Source organism: Lissotriton vulgaris, chromosome 6 (genome assembly GCF_964263255.1).
Source record: "Lissotriton vulgaris chromosome 6, aLisVul1.2, whole genome shotgun sequence".
Lineage (NCBI taxonomy): Eukaryota > Metazoa > Chordata > Amphibia > Caudata > Salamandridae > Lissotriton > Lissotriton vulgaris.
In genome coordinates this window covers 150,344,746-150,364,719 of record NC_141694.1, presented here as the reverse complement: position 1 = coordinate 150,364,719, position 19,974 = coordinate 150,344,746, and the positions used below count along the sequence as shown (strand labels likewise).

General features: G+C 42.3%; 1 protein-coding gene across 3 annotated transcripts in view; it reads right to left on the bottom strand.

Moving 5' to 3' along the window:
• Nucleotides 1-413: 413 nt before the first annotated feature.
• The window catches only part of GATA4 (GATA binding protein 4), a 172,885-nt gene continuing 153,324 nt past the window's right edge, over nt 414-19,974 (bottom strand). For 2 of the 3 annotated variants that reach the window (XM_086926188.1, XM_086926187.1), the window contains exons 5-8: nt 7,043-7,168; nt 6,219-6,306; nt 3,093-3,232; nt 414-2,938 (exon numbers count right to left, since the gene is read on the bottom strand). In XM_086926188.1, the coding sequence (XP_086782314.1) occupies nt 2,786-2,938; nt 3,093-3,232; nt 6,219-6,306; nt 7,043-7,168 (507 nt within the window). In that variant the 3' untranslated portion in view covers nt 414-2,785. Of the gene's footprint in view, nt 2,939-3,092; nt 3,233-6,217; nt 6,307-7,042; nt 7,169-19,974 lie in introns of all 3 variants that reach the window. The other variant, XM_086926189.1, reaches the window with a different exon arrangement.

Here is a 19,974-nt window from a genome sequence, read left to right as displayed (position 1 = left end):
GTTTAAAGTAACCTTTGCTTAAAAGAGCTCTCTTGAATGTTCAAGGGAATTCTTCTGGTCCCTCTGAATATTCATGGTACAAACTGATTTGTGGCTATTCGTGGGTCAACCAAAATTTGAGAGGGTTACGCAAGCGCATTTACAGGTCTCACATTTAAAAGTTTGCTTCAGATCTGCTCCTGGAGCCTTCATATCTCGTCTTCACAATAACTATCATTCACATTTTTCTTCATAGCATCCTATTTGTGCCTAAATTCCTGAAATGTTTTTTCCAGTTATATTGCTTTGAAGAGAATGAGCTGGTATCCATGAAAACAACTTATGTTGCAGACATACAGTTGAAAAAGGTTTTTAAATCCCACCACATTTTAAAGTGGTTTAATTACCTTTGAAACATTAGACAAAACAATATAAAAATTCCCACCATCAGATTTTTACTTAGCAATAATAGGAAGAGAAAATCAGCATTGACTACCTTGTTCCAATCAATAAGTTACTCTTCCAATTAGCTGTATTACAATAAATCAATCAATTGTAATGTTAATAAAAGCTCGATTTTAATTACAGCTAATAGTGTGTACGGGAATTGCACGTTATCAAAGAGGAAAACAATCACAAATGCCTTGCATCTTCATGTAAACCCACAGGATCTGCTTCCAACTTCACTCAAATGTTCCATACGCAAACGCTTGGGGTTATATTGCATTACAGGATTAGATCATTCCCCCTCCTAGTGAGAATCAATATCCTCAGATTTTCTCTGTTGAATAAGTATTTGTATTCTTCAAAGAAATTCTGCAAATGACTGAGAGCTTCCAACAGATATTAAAGGTCTTGCCATTCTTGTTATCTTTTGCCATACAAACTTCGACTGTCTTTAATAGAATATTAAATTAAAGACCCAATAATAATGACATAAAGATGCAGACAAACAAATAAAGACTATAGAAAAATATCAGTTAAGAATCCTGACCTGATCATATCCAATGTTTAAGCTCGTGTCCCAACATCTATCATGCATGGAATTAGAATTTTAATTTAACCTAGTCTTACAGGTGAAGAATGTGTTTGAGTGGATTTGGACATTGTCAACTGGTCAACATTTCTGGAGATATATTTGCATGGTCTTTATTTTTGCAGTCTGCATTTCTGATTTTCTAATTTGTAGCCTTTATTTTTTAAGTTTATATTTTTACAATGGACTGTATTTTTTACTGCCACATTTACCAATATCACACTGAGTATATATTTGTGAATTTATCTCCGGCTCTGGCTCTCTGTGCTAGTTAAAGAAGTGTTGAATACAGCCCTTTAACACACAGCATGAATCCGATGCTCAGTTGTCAGTACATCAAATGTAGTGTTTTAAGCTCTTGACGTGCTTCGTTTGTCTTAGTAGATAAGTAGATAATATAGACGCATTGTGAAATTTTCCATTCAACTTACAAATGAACATCAGTTTTTAGATGTCTTCAACTTCTAGATCGAATTTGAAAAAACACAACCTCTTAAAATGCACTTGTTGAAATGTTCTCTATCACTCGTTCACTTTTTTCTAGGACTTTCTCATAGGAGTGGAATACATATTTACTACTTGTTGAGTGATATTCAAAAAGCTGCCATTTCCTCTTTCGAAGAATTACAAAGAAAGGCAAAATATGGTCAATAGGCTTGTCTGTTCTTTCTAAAGGAGTCATTGATTATCTATCATTGATGGAGAACACAACGCCTTGTCCTGGAGGAGGTCACCTGAGCAGAACGTCATTTGTATGTACAATATCCCAGAGTTAATAATGATAGTGAATTGATGATTCTTGAGCCAAATACAGTGACCTTCCAATATGATGCAAATACATTATGGATGGCATACATTTAAGTTATAGTCTGAACAATTTGGTGTTGAAACCATCCCTGTTTAAATAAAATGATCTAGCTTTATGTTTTATGTGTTACAAAAGCAGACCTAATAACAAAAACTAGAAGACTTCTTAATAGTACTTTATACCTCCAGTGAATTTCAAGAGTCTTTTAAAACACACCTTGCACTGTTTTGTCTTGTATTGTCCTGTATTTCTGTTTTCTTACTTTCAAGCCCAACCTTGGTTATGTGCTCATTTAATGAAGCTGTTAAATGTATTACTAAATTGAAGAGATTTTCAGATCTGCTTGTGAGGGAACCATTGAACCACAGTGGCCTTATACATGTGCCTCGGGCATGGCTTTTAGAGCGACTGAATGAAAAGCTCGGTCCTGGCCTAACAAACTTGACTTTTTCAAACTATTTTCTGGAGCCGGCTCCATGAGATGCAACGTTAAGTCAGTTCCGGCAAGACATAACCTATTCGACACATCATACATGATGAGTCCACCAAATATACTCATGAGAAGAAAATGTGTCCAGTTTGACAATAATCAGCCCTTTTCACACCTTTTTGTAGTCTTTATTTTCTTCCGTTAACACACTTTCTGTAGTCTGAAAGCACCAGGTTCTTGGGTAGTGACGCTGATTATGAAACCGCTTTTTGGAACATTCTTTGGTTTGGAGATTTGGATTGTTTTGACATTGTTTTTCCTTTCTTATATTATTATTAGAATTCAAAACTTTGCATCCATGAGAAGTCCTCATACAAGAGTGCTTTTTTTTCTTTTGCAGAACTGCAGCTTACACCCCTCAATAAGACAAGATGAACTGCGGCGAGCACGATGTGTTCTCGAGGAGCAGGCAGATGAACCTGGAGTCTGAAAGGGATGGAGTACTTTGCACAACTAGGTTCTAGCTCTGGGTTCAGGCTAAGACCAGGTTGTTCCAGGAGTCATGCTTGGAGCTGGTTTGTGGGGGCGTACTGGCAGCTGAGTGGTGTCCCTGTGGTGAGAGCTTCAGGCTTGTTAGAGAAGGGTGTAAAGAACCCATATGCCCTGAGATTGAAGAAGCAGAATTCTGGAAAACAAATTGTAGGACATGCTATTAAGCTATATGATTATGGGCAACAAACAGAATGACAAAACAAGGGGTTACACATGTCTCTATGCATTTATGAATAAACCTAGTTCTATCCACGCTCTGATTCAAGCTACTTTGGGATCACTCATACCTGAGAAATTGAGTGTCCATAATGAGATGAGATTTCTGGTTCTGTCTTTATTGGGCGCAGGTCTTCTGTGGTGGCATTGGAGGTGATGTAGCTGGTGTTGGGCGTAGATGTGAGGCTCTCACTGTTGGTTGATGTTGATCCTAAAAAGAAATAAAGCCTTAATACACATATTGGTTCTAAACTTGTTCAGCAGCAAGACAAGATCAAGGATTGACAATAGATACACAATACCATACAGGAGTTAAAACATATTCTCATGAATCAGTGTCTGATCACACAGAAATGCAATAGAGTGTATTTGTTTATGGAGGGTGTAGGGGGTGAGGGGCTCAGCCACAAACAGGGTTGTATATTTCAACTAGGCACCCTTCTTTTGTTTTTTTATCTGTTTATTGCGTTTTGTTTAATAACTTTTACACACTAACAAGCATAGGAGTATTAAATAAATGGTACATCTAACAATGCAAATTTGTGCCAATGTTGAATGTTACAACAAGAGCAGGAGTATCTGAACACCTGTGGCAGCATTTCCCGGTGGTGCGAGTCCAAGTCAGTGTATCAGATAACATCCATTACTGGGAAACGAGCGGGAGACACTCTTACAGCTAGGCAGGGCATGAGTACATTGTCATAAAACTAGGCACCCTTTTTGTGCATTTCCTTTGTATCTTGCATGGCTGACCTAAGGTAAACCTTTGAATGATTCCTTGATTGTTCTTTATTATAGTGTGTTGAACATTATATGTTTGATGTTTCTATTTACCTACATAAATCAGAGGTAGATTTTAGTAAGTGAGCTGTGAGTAACACCCTTAATTTTGGAAGAGAAATGTTTTTGCCTACAGGTCTTTTTGGCCGAATGCCTTGGTCACAAGGTCTTTCTGTAAAGATATCAGGGCCTGGGGATGTTGAAGTTAAAGGATCTATGCATTCATTCATATGTAACCCAAACAGAGTATTTGGCACTTAATTCTGCTCTCCATTGTCCACCACTGGAGGCAACTCGCAGCCGTGTAGGTAAGCGTGGTCGGGTAACTCCCCCCACCCCGCGCCCTGCAACCGCACCACTGCCCCGCTGCATGACAGCTCTTACCTGCACCGGCCACAACTGGTGAAGGCTCTGGCAGGCAAGGCCCATGTTATATTTGAAAGTATCTCTGAGACCAACCATGTGTTGCAAATGTTTTTCGAAATGTGTGTTTTGAATATGCACCACTGGATAGTAAAACCCAGGAGCTTGGGAACTAGACAGTGGTGTGCAATGCTTATGGCCAGGATAGGTTTTTAGATTCAGCATTCCATTGTTTGTTATTCCTTGTTTACTTGAGAGCATGCTACCTTCAGTGGGCGCCATGCTCTAAAAGTATTATAGCCCTGCTTCTTTGGACTATAACGATTGCTAAAGTGCCTCTCACTCATTATAGGCTCACAGAGGGTTGCTATATCTGTTATCACCCTCAACAACGGGGTTGTAATACTACCTTGTTGGAATGTGTCCTGAAGGTTTTGCATGCTTGTGTCTTGTGTTTGCTATGAGGCCTTCTGAAATCTTCTAATTGCCAGTATAGCCAGTGGAAGTTCACAGCCCTAGACAGAGTGGTACCTCTTTAGGCAGCCTGTAATTTAACCTTTTTGTCTATAAATTTAGTTTTGGTTTATCATCTGCCCTTTAACAATCTACTTGATATCTGGTCACATCTATAAACAGAATTATGGTTCTCATGGTCTTGACTCAACTACTTACTTCAACAAGCATTGGCAATGCCAATAGGGCTGGCTTTAAACTAATGTTGTATGGTAATGTGATATATTACAAGTAGCTAGCATGGGAATGGATATCTATTTGTGTGGAAGCAAAGACCTGTAGAATAATTTTGGTGTAGGTTAAATGATCAGGTGACAGTTGCACTGTCAAACCAGTCTTGAAAATCCATGTAGGTTAATGACTGCCCTTCTCCCATATGTGCTGGTGCCAAAGAAAAACGCCATAGATTATCTAGTTATGTGAGACACTTTAATAGCTTTACATAGCGTCTGTAAGCCCCTGAAAGTTCAAGCTCCGGCAGCCGGATAAATAAACAAAATTCTAACAACTCCGTAGAGGGAAAATCCTTTTTTGTGGAAGCACACAACTTCTGCCAATTCAAAACATGTACTCCTAACTCCCAACATGTAGACAGAGCCAACACCCTTCTCTAGTGAAGTTTACATATTTCTCTTGCAACAGCTGCACTATCAAGCCAGACCATGACAAGCATTGGCAATACCAATAGACCTGACTTTAAAGGAGTGTTGTATGGTAATGTGAAGCATTACAAGTAAATAGCATGGGAATGGGTGTGTATTTATGCAGAAGCAAAGACATTGTAGAGTACTATTGGTGAAGGTTAAAAGGTCAGGTGACATTTGCACTATCAAGCCAGACCTAAACATCCATTTAGGTTAATGACTGCCCTCCTACCATCTGTGCTGCTGCTGGAGAAAAACACCATAAATGATCTTGTTATCTAAGACACTTTCATAGTATTACAATGTTATGTGTGTGCTCCTGAAAATTCAAGCTCAGGCAGCTGGATAAATAAACAAAATGGTCACAGCTGTGTGGAGGGCAAGCACTTATGTGTGGAAGCACACAACTTCTGCCCAATCAAGACATGTATTCTCAGCTCCCAACTTGTGGGCAGACCAAGCCCCTCTCCAGATGATTCTCACATAATTGTCGTGTGACTGCTGCGCTGGTAAGCCAGACCATAAAAACAGGAAGCCCGATGTTATTGTTTTGCTGTTTTGAATACCAGTTTATGGAAATTGAACTCTACTGTAGCAACATTTGAAAAATGTATTTGCCTTAAAATTAAAAAAAAAGTGATGCCCATTTTGGTGCATGGCCAAGATTGATTATCTTATTATTGAGCCTTGTTTGTAATTGGAAAGTGATCAAAAACATGCAATGGAGTGGAATGTGGCCGGAGCAAATGCCAGTGGTTAAGATTCATTCAAGCCTTTCAATACCCAGTTATTGCCTTTCACAATGGCTTTGAAAAATGGTAGGAATGGCTACTGTGGTGCACACCGTTGGCTTTTACTTAGTTAATCTCTCACTCTTACTTAGTTAACCTCTCTTACCTGTCGGTGTATTGGACTTATTCAGGTTCTTGGGTTTCCGTTTCCTGGTCTGAATTCCCTCCTTTTTCATTGCTAGTGGCCTTGGCACCTAGAACCAAATGCATGGTTGTCAGTGTGCTGCATTCAGCTGATACACATGAAATAAAGTTGTGGACAATTTTACAACTTGGACAGGTAAAACAAATCTTTCTCCCTCTCCTTTAGGAGGTCTACTTGTGCAGTCCACCAACAGAATCAAATTTTGACCAACTTTGCTTTAGTATATGTGACTGTTTGTATATCTTTTTTATCCCTGGCATCATAAAAGCATTGAAATGAATTTGTGAGTTCCTAATCCTGATCATCCTGAGACGCTGGTAGATGTGGTTTCCCTTCAGAGATGCATTGCCCGATCACCAACACTGCTGTTGTCCTCGCCCTGCATCTTGTAGATTTATTGATATGTCCCCCCTTAGTAGACCATCGCTGTAGTGTCTTAGGTTGAGTTTTCAGGACTTAAACGAGAAGGCACACTACTCTTTGAAAATTGCCACTTTACCAATATTACCACTCCACTCCCTGATTATCTTAGTGTCACCAGTATTACATATTCCCTTCCAAACGAGATCTGCCATCTCTTTTGAAAGTTATATTAACACATTTATGAACAAGACTGATACCTGTGGGAGCTGGAGCCCTAGTGGCCTGGATTATGTTTTGTTTTTTGTAGCTGGAAGTCTTGCAAATAGCAGAGATCCTACTGAGATGTACTGAAACAGGGTGTCCCTGGGAGCAGGCAAAATATGCATTTGTTTCATGTGAACCACAAAAAGAACATAACTTACCCCATGCAACTTCATATACAGGCCGCAGGCATTACAGACTGGCTCGCCCTCTGCGTTTCGGCGCCACAGAGTGGTGATGGTGGTATGGCAGTTGGCACAGGACAGTCCGACGCGACGGGAGGCAGACTGCAACGAATGGACAGAAACATATATATCAGCAAAGAATTGATAATGACATCTCTCAGTAAACCTCTTTCTCACCTTAGCTTCAGTTGAAGGACTATTAAGAATTTATTTTTGCAACCTTGAGTGAAGTAACAATTTATCACTGCCTTTCCTACAAATGGGGCCGCCGTGGACACCTGAGCGGGCACACAGATGCTCCTCGGCAGCATGGGCAGATGAATACATTCTTGGTGCCCTAGTACCCTAGACCTGTGGTTTGGGTACACCTGGGGGTCCATGAAGCCTATTCAAGGGGTCCATGACAAGTGGACTAATTTTAGTATAGAAGCAATCCAATATTCCTATTACAATTTGCATTTAGATTTTTTTTTAATATTTGTGAATTATATAAAATATTTCATCATTTGGGTATCTGTTTGATGAATGCTTGTTTTTGTATTTTTTGAGTATTGGTTTGCGATCAAATCATCGACATTTACTAGGCCAGGGTCTCCAGGTACCAGTAATGACTTATTGGGGGTTCCCGAAATTCCATTAACGATTCAGTGGGGGTCTCCAGGTTCCAATATTGATTATGTGGTGGTCCTCAGAGGTCAAAAGGTTAATATTCACTGTTAGGCAATGGTGTTGCTTTAATGGCTGGTAATGGTACCCCCTTCACGTAATAACCTGACCTTGTCAACATAATATGCATTTGTAAAGTGCACGTCTACCCTGAAGGGTATCTTGGTGCTGAATATTGTTTCTCAGCTCAGAGATACTCATTTTATTGAACTTGGAAGGATGAAAGGCTGATTAGACCATCAGGATTATAACCTGGGTCCATGAGGTCAGTTCCCTGCAGTGGATGCATTTGTCCCTTGAACCTCCGGACCCAGCTCACATGGCTTTCCTGTATGGTATTAGCTTACGAAACAACTAGTTTGCCTACTTTTCTTTCAAAAAGAGCTATTTCCTCCCCTCCTACAAGTTCTAGATACTTGTCCTGGGATCCTACTCTCAACTTATTTCCTTTCCAAGGATAGGCATTTCCTGTGTTTACTTATTGCTGGATAGAATTATTTAACCTAAATACCCTCAACAAGTAATCCCTAGGCAAACTTTTATTACACGAGTTTACAAACATACTTTTTTATTTAAACCTGTCAGCAAGTCATAGAGGGAGACTATGGAGCTGACTTAAATGTCGGTGGGAGCCCTGTTTCTCTGCCAGGACGATGGACTAAATTGCTCAGTATCACTGGCCTAAATTTGAAAATGATGACCAAACTGGTGGCTATTTCTACAAAATTGTCAAAAACCGCTGTGACGGTGGTTCCTGTCAATGCTCTTCACAGTTTGGTGCAGGGCTCTGTCAGCATGTCAGAGCCTTGCACCAAACTTGTTTCTTTTTTATTAGAAAAAAAAAATCCTGAAGCATGATTTTCATTTTGGAAATAAAAATATAACACCCCTTCACCATGAGAGTTACCTCTCATGGCGAGAGGGACATTGTGTTGGCCTGGAGGGAGATCCTTCACCGTTGTGACAGAGTTCCCTCTCTCCTAACAATTAAATCAGCCCCTTAGTTTGCGTTGGAAGCTTGGGAACACCATAAACATGTACTCTGGTGAGCATTCCCAAACTCCTGCCTGACTTCTTCCCACCCTGAACAAGGTTGGAGATTTGCTCCAGCATATGGTAACTGCTCTTCCAGAGGAAGGAGAACAGATCTCCTCAATTTCTGGAGTGGGTGTAAGGGAAGAGGCTTCCTCGATAAGGTGCAATATTTTCCCTGAAGAGCAATAAAGTGCATGTGCACAGTGGACGCTGATCTCAGTGTGTGGGGTTCTCTGCTATGGAGAATTCAGCACCAGGAATAAGAGTGTGCTGAAAAGCTGTCCTGCCCTTCCCTGGAGTAGGGCTGGAAACCTGTGCCACCTACACCCGGTGCAGCTTTCCAGGGGTACTCTTGCAAATGTTGTTGAACAGCAGAAACTAGGCACGTTCAGGTGAAGGCAGACACCTCCGCCCATACCTTTCTTACTTCCTTCGTGAATAGTCTCTTGGTGTGTGTTAGCCCATGTGTTTGATCTGTTGTGAGGTACTTGCCCAAAGCACACGGAGCTGCTTTCAAGCCATTTATTTAGCAGGGAGACAGCCTAATGGGCAGATGTGCCTCTGCCTTGGATCACATCCTCTCAGGCAGCTAAGGTGCATTTGGCACAATGCAGGGTCCAATAAGCATTATGTGTTTGTGTGCGCGTGTAGGAGTGCTTGTCGAGCACTTAACAGTTCCCCTTAAGCACTCCCCAGACCCTCAAGCCTCCACTTGTCTTTTGTTAGCAGAGCACTCACTGCTTGAACGTTTGATGCCAGGAGTGTTTAGCTTAGCTATGTAAATAAGAGTGAAGTATGTTTTGGGAAAAATCAGACTACCTAATATTGTTAAGCATTACAGACAAATGACAGCACGTGACCACCCAGAAGCGACTGCTGTTCATTAGCAGCAAGTCCTGTAACTTCTCAAAACCCTCTCAACACTATGGCTCGCCTTCTGAGTGGTAGTGACAAGCTGAGTCAGGATTACAAGTCACCTGCACGGGTTATTAAGGCACTAACTTGATTTTCCTAAAATATGTTCGCAAGGATTAACCTGGTGAAATATATCCCTGCATAACAGCCTGGAAATCTGGAGTTAATTGTAGAAATCTGTTAGAAACACAGATTTCCACATTAATTTCCATTTCCTTAGAGGGTTACTTGAAATAGTACAGTAATTTTGCATCTTGTATTCATTTATTGCTGCAATATCAAGAGGTTTGGGTGCAAAATTACTGATGCAGTATTACTACAGAACTTAGAATGACCCTGTAAGGCCCTTCTCAGAAATTCTGTATTGGTCGGTAATGGGAGTCTTCCGCCAAGGAGGGTTTCTGCAATGTGTGCTAATACCATGTGCCGTGTCAGTGCAACCACTGAGCTTCGAAGGACACATGTGTCAGATTCATCCTGGCAGAATATGTCTTGAGAACATGACCTAAAGATTGGGAATGACCTGCAGAAATCAATGTGGAAAGAGAGATTCTTCTTCAATTTCCCATATCTTAGGACAATGCTCATAAGGAGGCCAAATCTCCCCCCAGCACAAGAAACCCCTCAGGGACGAAGACCCCCTCGTCAACTATGTAAATGATTCTAGGACTCTAGTAAATATTCCCGATTTCATGCCCTGATGTGGTTATATCAAATCATATCCTTATATAGGCATAAGAATCATACCCATATTAAGACATAGCCAATGCAGTCCAATACGGCAAGGCTACTCCCATAGACTCCTAGAAAGCACAACACGTTCTTAAACAAACCAAGCCTCCAGCAGCCCGGGAATTCCCCCTGCTTCTGTATTGATTTGTCTTAGAACTCCTGAGGTCCTGAAAGAACTGCGAGTTCTTAGTGACGTCTTATGTCCAACCTTACGTCAAACTCGGCACCTTCCAGGTATAAATATACCAGCATCTGCCTTAAACAACACACAGTGGTTTGGAGCAGATCGGCTATCTACTTGCCCGACGCCCTGCTGATACGAGTGCCGAAGGAAGCCGACCCTCCCACTGACGCACTGAGAGAGACGCTGTCTTTTCTCCTTTAGAGAAATCCAGCTCCAGTGTTTCCCTGTCACCCTTGCGGGTTGCTGGGAGATCGAGTCCTAAGAAAGAGATACAAGACCTCCTTCATTCTATAACCAAGGTACGGAGCTGATTAGACACTTAGAGAATTCTTGATTCAGATTCTTGGCAACAACTGTAACTCATCTACTCCTTCCCTGTAGTAGGTTTAGGTTAGGTACACTGGGGTAGGCGTATCTTAGAAACACCAGTTGAGTACGTTTAGTCATTATTTTATCATAGTATGTATTTTATCCATTTTAAGTATCTTATGGCTTAGAAACCATATCAATACTTTTACAGTATTATTTCATAATACTAATTTTACTGTACGCACTTTACTTTATGACAAGTATTGCAATTGTGGCAATTCACTTTTCTTGCATGAGAAAGTAGACTGCTCAATAAATAACCACTTTTATTGAAAACGCCCATCTCGCTATTTCTCTGCACTTCTGGTGAAACGAAGCATGCACGCTTAACTGAGTCAAATAGCTATCTATTGTTTCCGCGACTCTGGAGATATACTCCTTATTCTGGGGGAGCAAAGTTGTCATGTTTATGCGATTGTCAGAAACTAATCCCTTCTTGTCTATTCAAGAAAGTTAGCACCTTCTTGTTTACTCAAGAAAGTTTCTAGTGACCTCTGAGCTAGCTGGCATTTCATAATTAAGTCCAACATATTTAATAGAGAGCTAGTCGACCTAGAGGCCCATAGGAATGAATGGAAAGACATTCTTAATTTGCAATTCACCATTAAAAATTCGCAAATTAAGAATGCAATTTCAAGGGTGCAGGGGTGTCCAAAGGACACTCTGTTGCACCCCTGAAATCTGCTTAGGAGTACATTTTACACACTCACTTGCCCCAAGGGCATGTGTGTGTGTAAAATGGAACTTTGAAAAATGCACTTTAGTGCATTTTTCAAAGTTTTTGCAAATTACCATGAAGGTCAACTTCATGGTAATTTGCTCCCCTTATTTGCGAATTCGCAAATTTTTAAAGTTTGATGCATTGCATTTAAGGAATCTCAATTTGAAATTCCTTAAAAATTTAAGAAATTGCAATTTTGCGATTTCTTAAATTGCGAAAATAACAAAAATTTTAATGCATCCCAAAAATGGGAATTGCATTCGCAAACAGCCGAATTTTGCGATTCGCACCGTTTGCGAATGCAATTTCCTTTGATGCATGTGGCTGATAGAAACTACACTACATGGCGCCCAACATGGGGTCAAACGTTTCCTTACAGCCTGCACATACCACGTCACTGTGCAATCTCGTACCAAAGGAACAATTAGCATTTCTCTGAGTGTGGGGGTGAGTCAGTTTCATTTGCACTGGCCGGTGGGGCTAATAATGAAGGCATGCATGAAAATGATTTGTAATTTGGAATCAGGATTTATGGATGTATTTTGATTATCAACTTATCCAATTGAGATATTGTTGAATAATACCCAAAATGAAATATAAAAATAATATGTGAAGCATGCATCAATATATTGAGACATTAGGCAAATAGGGCCAGATGTGCGACCATTCCATTTTGCGAGTCTTTAATTGCGAGTATTTGAGACTTGCAATTAGAGACTCACAAATGTGATGTACTAATGTGTCTCAGACCACCAGGTCTAGGTCACTTTTTAAATAAAGCAATTTTTTAAAATCGAAATGCAGCCCAATTTTCTTAAAAGAAAACAGGATGCATTTCAAAAATAAAAAATAAAAGCTACCTTTTCATTTTTTAAGAGTAGGCAGTGGTCTGTGGGACCATTGTCTGCCCTCAAAACATGTTGGTGCACCCATTCACAAATGGGAAGGGGTCCCTTGGGGGCGCCTTCCCCTCTGAGAATGGGTTACAACCTCCTTCATAGAGGCAGTAAAATATTAATGTTTTGCGACCACATTCCGGTCGCAAAACATTCATACTTGCCTCTGCGACTTGCTATTAGGAAGGGATGCCCTTGAAATGCATCATCCTAATACCGACTTGCAAACCCTATTTTGTGAGTGAGTAATAGGTTACAGACTCACAAAATAGGGTTAGTACATGCTAAGAACAATTTTAGCCATTGCAAACAGCCCTATTCTGCATTTGGGACTGCTAATAATGGTCGTAAATGTGGCCCATAGTGCGCGGAACTCGCATAAAAGTGATGGTGCACGGGGGAGTATCCAGGTTGTTTTCATGGACTTGTGTGTGTTCATGGACAGAGAACATACCCCGTTGCATACATGAAAATGATTAAATGTATGAAATAGGACTAATTATCAAGTTCGAACTAATATGGGTGCATCAATTGGATTTGTCTATGAATAATTTTCTCCCTCATATTTGGAAGTTAACTCTAGGCCATGTTCTTCATCCACCAAAACCCTCTCTCCACCTGACCTACCTATTTATTTATTGTATCGATGTATGAATTACTGGCTTGTGACAGAGAACAACTTTGTAGTGCTAAGTCTTGTTATACTGTTAAGTTGACAGTTTTGGTGATTCAATAGGAAAGCCCATTCCAACATCGGTGCCTTCTTTCGCATCTGCATTGCTGCCTTCATTTGCATGAACCTGCATCTTGTGAGGAGACCAAGTGAGCATGCATGGTGGCCGAGCAGACAACTGCCCGGTGGATTGGCTTAGGCTTCTGTGCACACAGATATATAATGATCAGGAGGACCCCTGGTCCTTATAGCAGCCATGCAGCAGTTCTGGGGTGAGCGCAGCGCAGTTCGTAGTCTCTGCCACAGATATTCACCGAAAATCCAGCTGAGTCCAAAAATCCAGAAGACCAACTTCCAGACCACAAACTGGGGACACTATGCCCTATGTATTGCCTACTAACTGGGGAGGGGGTGCGGGGGAGAGGGGATTGGGTCCTCTACAACACTGACTACCTAATTCACCACCGTGCCCTTTCAAAATGCCCTAAATGCAGCTCTGATGACTCAGGCCTTCCTTACATGGTTTAGTCGTGCCACATAACACAGACCTTCAGGTCTCACTAATTTGCTGAACCTTACGAGCTACCTCCTGGGACAATCCCTCAACTCTAGGATGGGAAGGATGAGTAACAGTTGTATCAGTCTAGCCCTCACCCTGCCGAAAAAGACCACTTCAACCAACAGGAGATCGCCCAGAGGACCTAGCCCCCCACAATGGACCGACCTAGTGAAATATTAGGTACAGCTAGAATTAGGGACCCTCCGTTGAGAAAACTGCAGAGGCACCCAAACACACACACAGTTGGGAGGCTTAGCTACTGTCCTTCCACCTCCCTGCAGTCATAGATGCGGATTCCGGTCCCGGCGTGACCCCAGCCGCAGTTCTGCAGAGCGCTAACAGGGGTGATCCCAGAGCAGATCTATCTCTCATAGAGTCCCTCTCAGGAGGCTGAACACCGGACATGCGTACTGCTACTAATCTCACACCAGAGGGCGAGAAGCGCCTCACCACTGCACTTTACTCTGCATTGGATGGTTTGACATGCCCTGAGACCAGATCCGATTGGCCTTAATAAACTGAACTCTGACCTAACTTTTGATCACAACTTGTTTCCAACCAATTGACTTTTACCAACCTTCCTTTCTGAGCACTGGCTCCTCCTGTCAGTGAAGGAGGTGTGGTCTAGTGGATACGTTGACCCCTGTGAAGGTAGTAAATCGCTGCTCATTACTTCAGCATTTTAGTGAATATTGTCATCCTGGGCAAAAATGTTAACATATCTGCTCTTCAGTTCACTTATCTACAAAATGATGTGCATAGATGAAGTCAAAGGGCCTCATTATGAATTTGGCTGCTTGGGAGCGGAATCGCTCAACACCATCAAACCCGTGGTTAGACCGCCCGCCAGATTAGGAGTTTTCTCCTGTCTGGCGGGGGTTCTTTGGCAGTGCCTAAGAAATAGGCAGCACAATGAGAACGTCAAACTCTGTACCTGCACGGCATGGACTGCTGCAGTCAATGCCTTATAGGTACTGGGGTGCATGCACACAGGAGAGGGGCCCTACAAGTACCCCCCTGCATGCTTTCCATGGCGCAGAGGCACAAGGAGGCCTTGTAGGGCCCCCTTTGTTTGAAAAGTGTGGCAGTGAGGAAACTCGTAATTGATTGGTGATGGGCCCAGGGCGCCTGACTGCCCTGGTTGTAATAGGGCGGTTGGAAGACCGTCACCGCTGTGCCCCCACGAGTCTGGCAGTCCGTGGATCGCCAGACTCGTAAGAGGACCAAAATTACATTATTAACCTGGATTTTAAAAAACTTTCACAAGACATCCAGTAAAAGTTGCCAAGTGACTCCTAACTCACATGTGTGGTTCTATTGTGCAGTGTAGACATGCTCCTGTGCCTTGGGGGAACAATTTCTACAAGGGTTTGACCCGTGCTTGGGTATACAGTTAAGTTTAGTATTTGGTTTGTAATTTGGATTAGGCGTTTTATTAAATCTACAAACAATTTTGGATTAAGGTGAACATTATGGGTTAGAATATTATGGGTAGTGTTATAATTAAGGCCATGGTAAGGGTTTTGAGATTTGTTGTTATGGTTTCTTCATAATTATCAGTGCAAAGTAAAAAAGGCACTTTGGGTGATTACGGGTTATTCATAATCGCTATTTTGCATATATTTCCTCATTGTCGTACTCATTACTCAGAGTGGGATACTAACCAGGTGTAATTGCCTTCGATCAGGGGCGGCCTTTGGCATGTGCAAGCTGTGCACCTGCACAGGGCCACCAAACCCCAGGGGCCACCACACCAATATATATATTTAATATAATAATCCTCTCAGGATAGATACATATTTGTGTGGGGGGCCCTGGCATCGATTTGGCGGTCTCCAGCTATGTTCCACTTCCAAAAACCCTGACCCCCGTCTTCACTGGCCTCCGCGCTCCGCCCCGCCCGGAACCCCCTCTTCCGGGGCCCCCTACCTACGCTCCCTGCCCAGGGCCACCATGAGCCTAGAGCCGCCCCTGCTTCGATTCTGACAGAAGAATTGAAGCATATCACCTGGGATTAACTCTGTTTATGCATTTTTCTGACTCCCCCCACCCTCACCCCTCACCCCTCCCCTTCCCCGTTTCCAGAGATGGATGTCACCTGTGGCCTTCCCTTGCGATGTCTCGGGCGAGGGTCATAAAAGGGGAATCGGGAACAGAAAGTGCGTTTTCAATGTCGGTGAGCGAAGTCAATTTAGTGTAGTCCCACAGATTAGACTGCAGCACCTGAACCACTAGAGGGCAGCAGTGCCCGCAGAATATGCCCCAACGACTGTTTGCCTCTCGACAACTGAAAATCAAAGCGGGCTATGAAACACTAAATATAATTAATAAGAGAAAATCTAAGGTGACAGCGTACATTAATTTTTTGACAGCACGTCTTAGATGATGTAGCACCTCGCTAACCACCTCCCCAAAAACTCGCATGCCCTTTTTTTCGCTTCGTATACTAGCTTTATTGTAAGGAAAATTTTGAACAGAACATAATTGTGAACATTTCTTTTATAGGGCCACATCTGTTGCCATCTAAAATGTTTCGCCTCCTTGCAATGTTTTACATAGAAATGTTTGGGGGCAGATTTACAAGCCGCTTGCGCCATATTTGCGTCACTTTTCCAATGTTAAAAGTGACGCAAAAGTGGCGCAAAAGGCTTGTAAATCTGCCCCTTGGTGCGATACTTTTAAAAGCCCTACGGAATAGTAGTCTTAGTTTCCATTTTACAAAGTTGCAGTTTGCTCACAGTTATTAACATTTCACGTAATAGTTATGAGAAAATACTGTGTCATTTTGCTAAACCCAAACTACATTATTTTGCACAGGGAAGACGAGGGGTTATGTTTATACTGGAGCATAACCGTTTTATTTTTTACATTTCCCTTAGGAAAGTAGCAGATGTTAATTAAGGGTGTGTAAAGTGAATTGTACTATAACAACACCTGTTATTTACAGTATTTAGAAATTGCATTGTGTTATGAAGCGCTTTATAACACGGATTGTTAACATTATCGTTATTGAGAATTAAATTGGAACAATAAGGTACAAGATCTGTCATTTTTGAATACGAATGCACTCTTTTTCCAACCTTTATTGGGCAAAGCTAGTCGGATTATATTCCATAGTTGGCGGTACAAAGATGTGGATCATTACTATGTCATTTATGACCCATGCTACCTGATTACTCTAACTGATTACTCCTTATTACTCAGGTTGAGATTTAATTAAGCAAAACGTGGGTAATCCAATAGAATGATGAGGGGGTTATTATGGTGTTTTATTTGATGATTATATTCTGTATTGTAAGTTTTAATTAACTGAACAATAAACTCGTACTTACTTGAGTATTAAAATAAAGGCACTCTGGGAGCTCTGGTGAGTTCTGCTACACATTTCGGGCCTATTAAGAAAAGTGGTGGCTCCTCCGCAATGGCGAATGAGTGTCGCCCCACTGCCTGGCTCAGAGCCAGCAAATGTAAAATAAAACGAGGTTCTTGCACCGTTTTATTTTGCTTTTTGCCAACTCTGAACCAGCGCTGCAGGGAGGGGCGGGGCCTTGGTATGGGAAGGGGAGGAGGCGTGCTATGTGCACTCCAATCCCTAAATGCGCATATGTGTTTTGGCCGGCCGTCTCAGCCAACCAACAAACATGCGCACTTCGGTTTTCTTCAGCCCAGCTGCATTGAGCAGCCGGGTTGGAGAGACCCCGTAGACTCCTTGGTCTGAACGGGCGTCTTTCCTGACTGCTCAGACCAATCCCCAATAATGTATTTCTCCCCCCCCCCGTCCTCCCCCGCCCCACCACCACCACCACCACCCTCTGTTTATGGCGGCCACCACTGATTAAAAAAGACTTCAGCGAGTCCTCCTAGGTGAAGCAACCACATGGATGAGAAGAATTTGCACTGGATCAAGGTGAGACATGTGTTTTCTGGTCAATATGTCTGAGCACATATTGAGTTGAAAAACAAAGAAAGTTTCCTGTGTAAATAAAAATATTATCTACAAGCAAAATACACTATTAGGCATGAACTAATAGCCAATTCCAAGATGTAGGTGGAAATAACGAATGTTTTTTCTGTACCAGTTATTAAATGTTCAGAAACTCATACTCCAGAAACTGAATCCAGAAGTTAACAAACAAGCAACTGAGTATCTCGAGCTGCTCCCATATCTCATGTATTCTGTTTTGCAACTTTACAGCAAACAATCTTGCATAAGGTAGAGAAGAAGGTTGTATGAGTGATAGAATCTGTCCCTCTCCTGACATGTGCCACAGCAGCCATTGCTAAGTCTTGCTACATCAGGGCTCAAAACAGTGAGAGTGTTTTCACAACCAGCTGCTATAGTAGGGAAAGGTCCCTGCATGTGTAGCACAGGGCATCGGATATTCATGCAAACTGTGAATCTCTGCACACCCCACATGTACAGGCCTAAGGCACGTATTGAAATGTGCCTGCGACTGGCATGAACAGACAAAATCACAAAACAAATATATTTTTTGTTTTAAAAAATAAATCTTGAATTTGACTAGCACTTTAGTAGTATTCTGTGTGCCCTGAGACCACTTCGGAAAGGCACCCATTTGTTGAGGAGTTTTTAAAACTGGACTCATTACAGGATATCTTTGTCAGCACCAGTGGCGACTGACAACATTAAAATATGGTGGGGTCCTGTGCCCGAAAAACTCACCATATATGTTACACTTGCTGGCCCGTTTCAAGTGAAATTGCGGCAAGACAATGGGAATCATCACATTTTGATTGAGTACAGCTCCTCTGCAGCAGGTGGCGAAGGGTAGCAGTTCCTAGTTATATTCGGTGGGGGTCCTGGTTACTGAAGCAGGAAAGGGAAGGACTTCCCTCTTTGTGCAGCGTGAATCCAACCAATCCTGGAGCTGCAGCACAGCTCTAGGATTGGCTGGAGCAGCCTAACCCAGGGCTTATTTTGAGGCTGGTGGCCTGCAGGTGCAATCCCTCTGCTGTTTTACAGTGTCAGGATTGCTGGCTCTGAATTGCCCATGTCTGATTGGCCTACTGTAGTTAGCCGGCTAGTCCGACATAAACAACTGGCAGGCTGCAGTAATAGTGAAATTATAGGAATCACTTAGCGAGCCCCCTGCCCTGTTGCACTAAGCGCGCGCCTGGGAAAAATTATAATGGTATTTATTACCATTTTATTAATGTGTGTTTAGCTGCTGCACTTGCATACTGGAGTCAAAGTATCAGTTGTGTGGGTGGAGTCAGAGTATAAGTTGTGTGGGTGGAGTCAGAGTATCCGTTGTGTGGGTGGAGTCAGAGTATCAGTTGTATGGGTTAAGTCAAAGTATCTGTTGTGCTGGTGGAGTCAGAGTATCAGTTGTATGGGGGAGTCAGAGTATCAGTTGTAAGGGAGGAGTCAGAGTATTAATTGTATGGGGGAGTCAGAGTATCAGTTGTGTGGGTGGAGTCAGAGTATCAGTTGTGTGGGTGGAGTCAGAGTTTCAGTTGTGTGGGTGGAGTTAGAGTATCCGATGTATGGGTGGAGTCAGAGTATCCTTTGTGTGGGTGGAGTCAGAGTATCAGTTGTATGGGGAGTCAGAGTATCAGTTGTAAGGGTGGAGTATCAATTGTATGGGGGAGTCAGAGTATCAGTTGTGTGGGTGGAGTCAGAGTATCAGTTGTGTGGGTGGAGTTAGAGTATCCGATGTATGGGTGGAGTCAGAGTATCCTTTGTGTGGGTGGAGTCAGAGTATCAGTTGTATGGGGGAGTCAGAGTATCAGTTGTATGGGGGAGTCAGAGTATCAGTTGTGTGGGTGGAGTCAGAGTATCCGTTGTGTGGGTGGAGTCAGAGTAACAGTTGTATGGGTTAAGTCAAAGTATCTGTTGTGCGGGTGGAGTCAGAGTATCAGTTGTATGGGGGAGTCAGAGTATCAGTTGTAAGGGTGGAGTCAGAGTATTAATTGTATGGGGGAGTCAGAGTATCAGTTGTGTGGGTGGAGTCAGAGTATCAGTTGTGTGGGTGGAGTCAGAGTTTCAGTTGTGTGGGTGGAGTTAGAGTATCCGATGTATAGGTGGAGTCAGAGTATCCTTTGTGTGGGTGGAGTCAGAGTATCAGTTGTATGGGGAGTCAGAGTATCAGTTGTAAGGGTGGAGTATCAATTGTATGGGGGAGTCAGAGTATCAG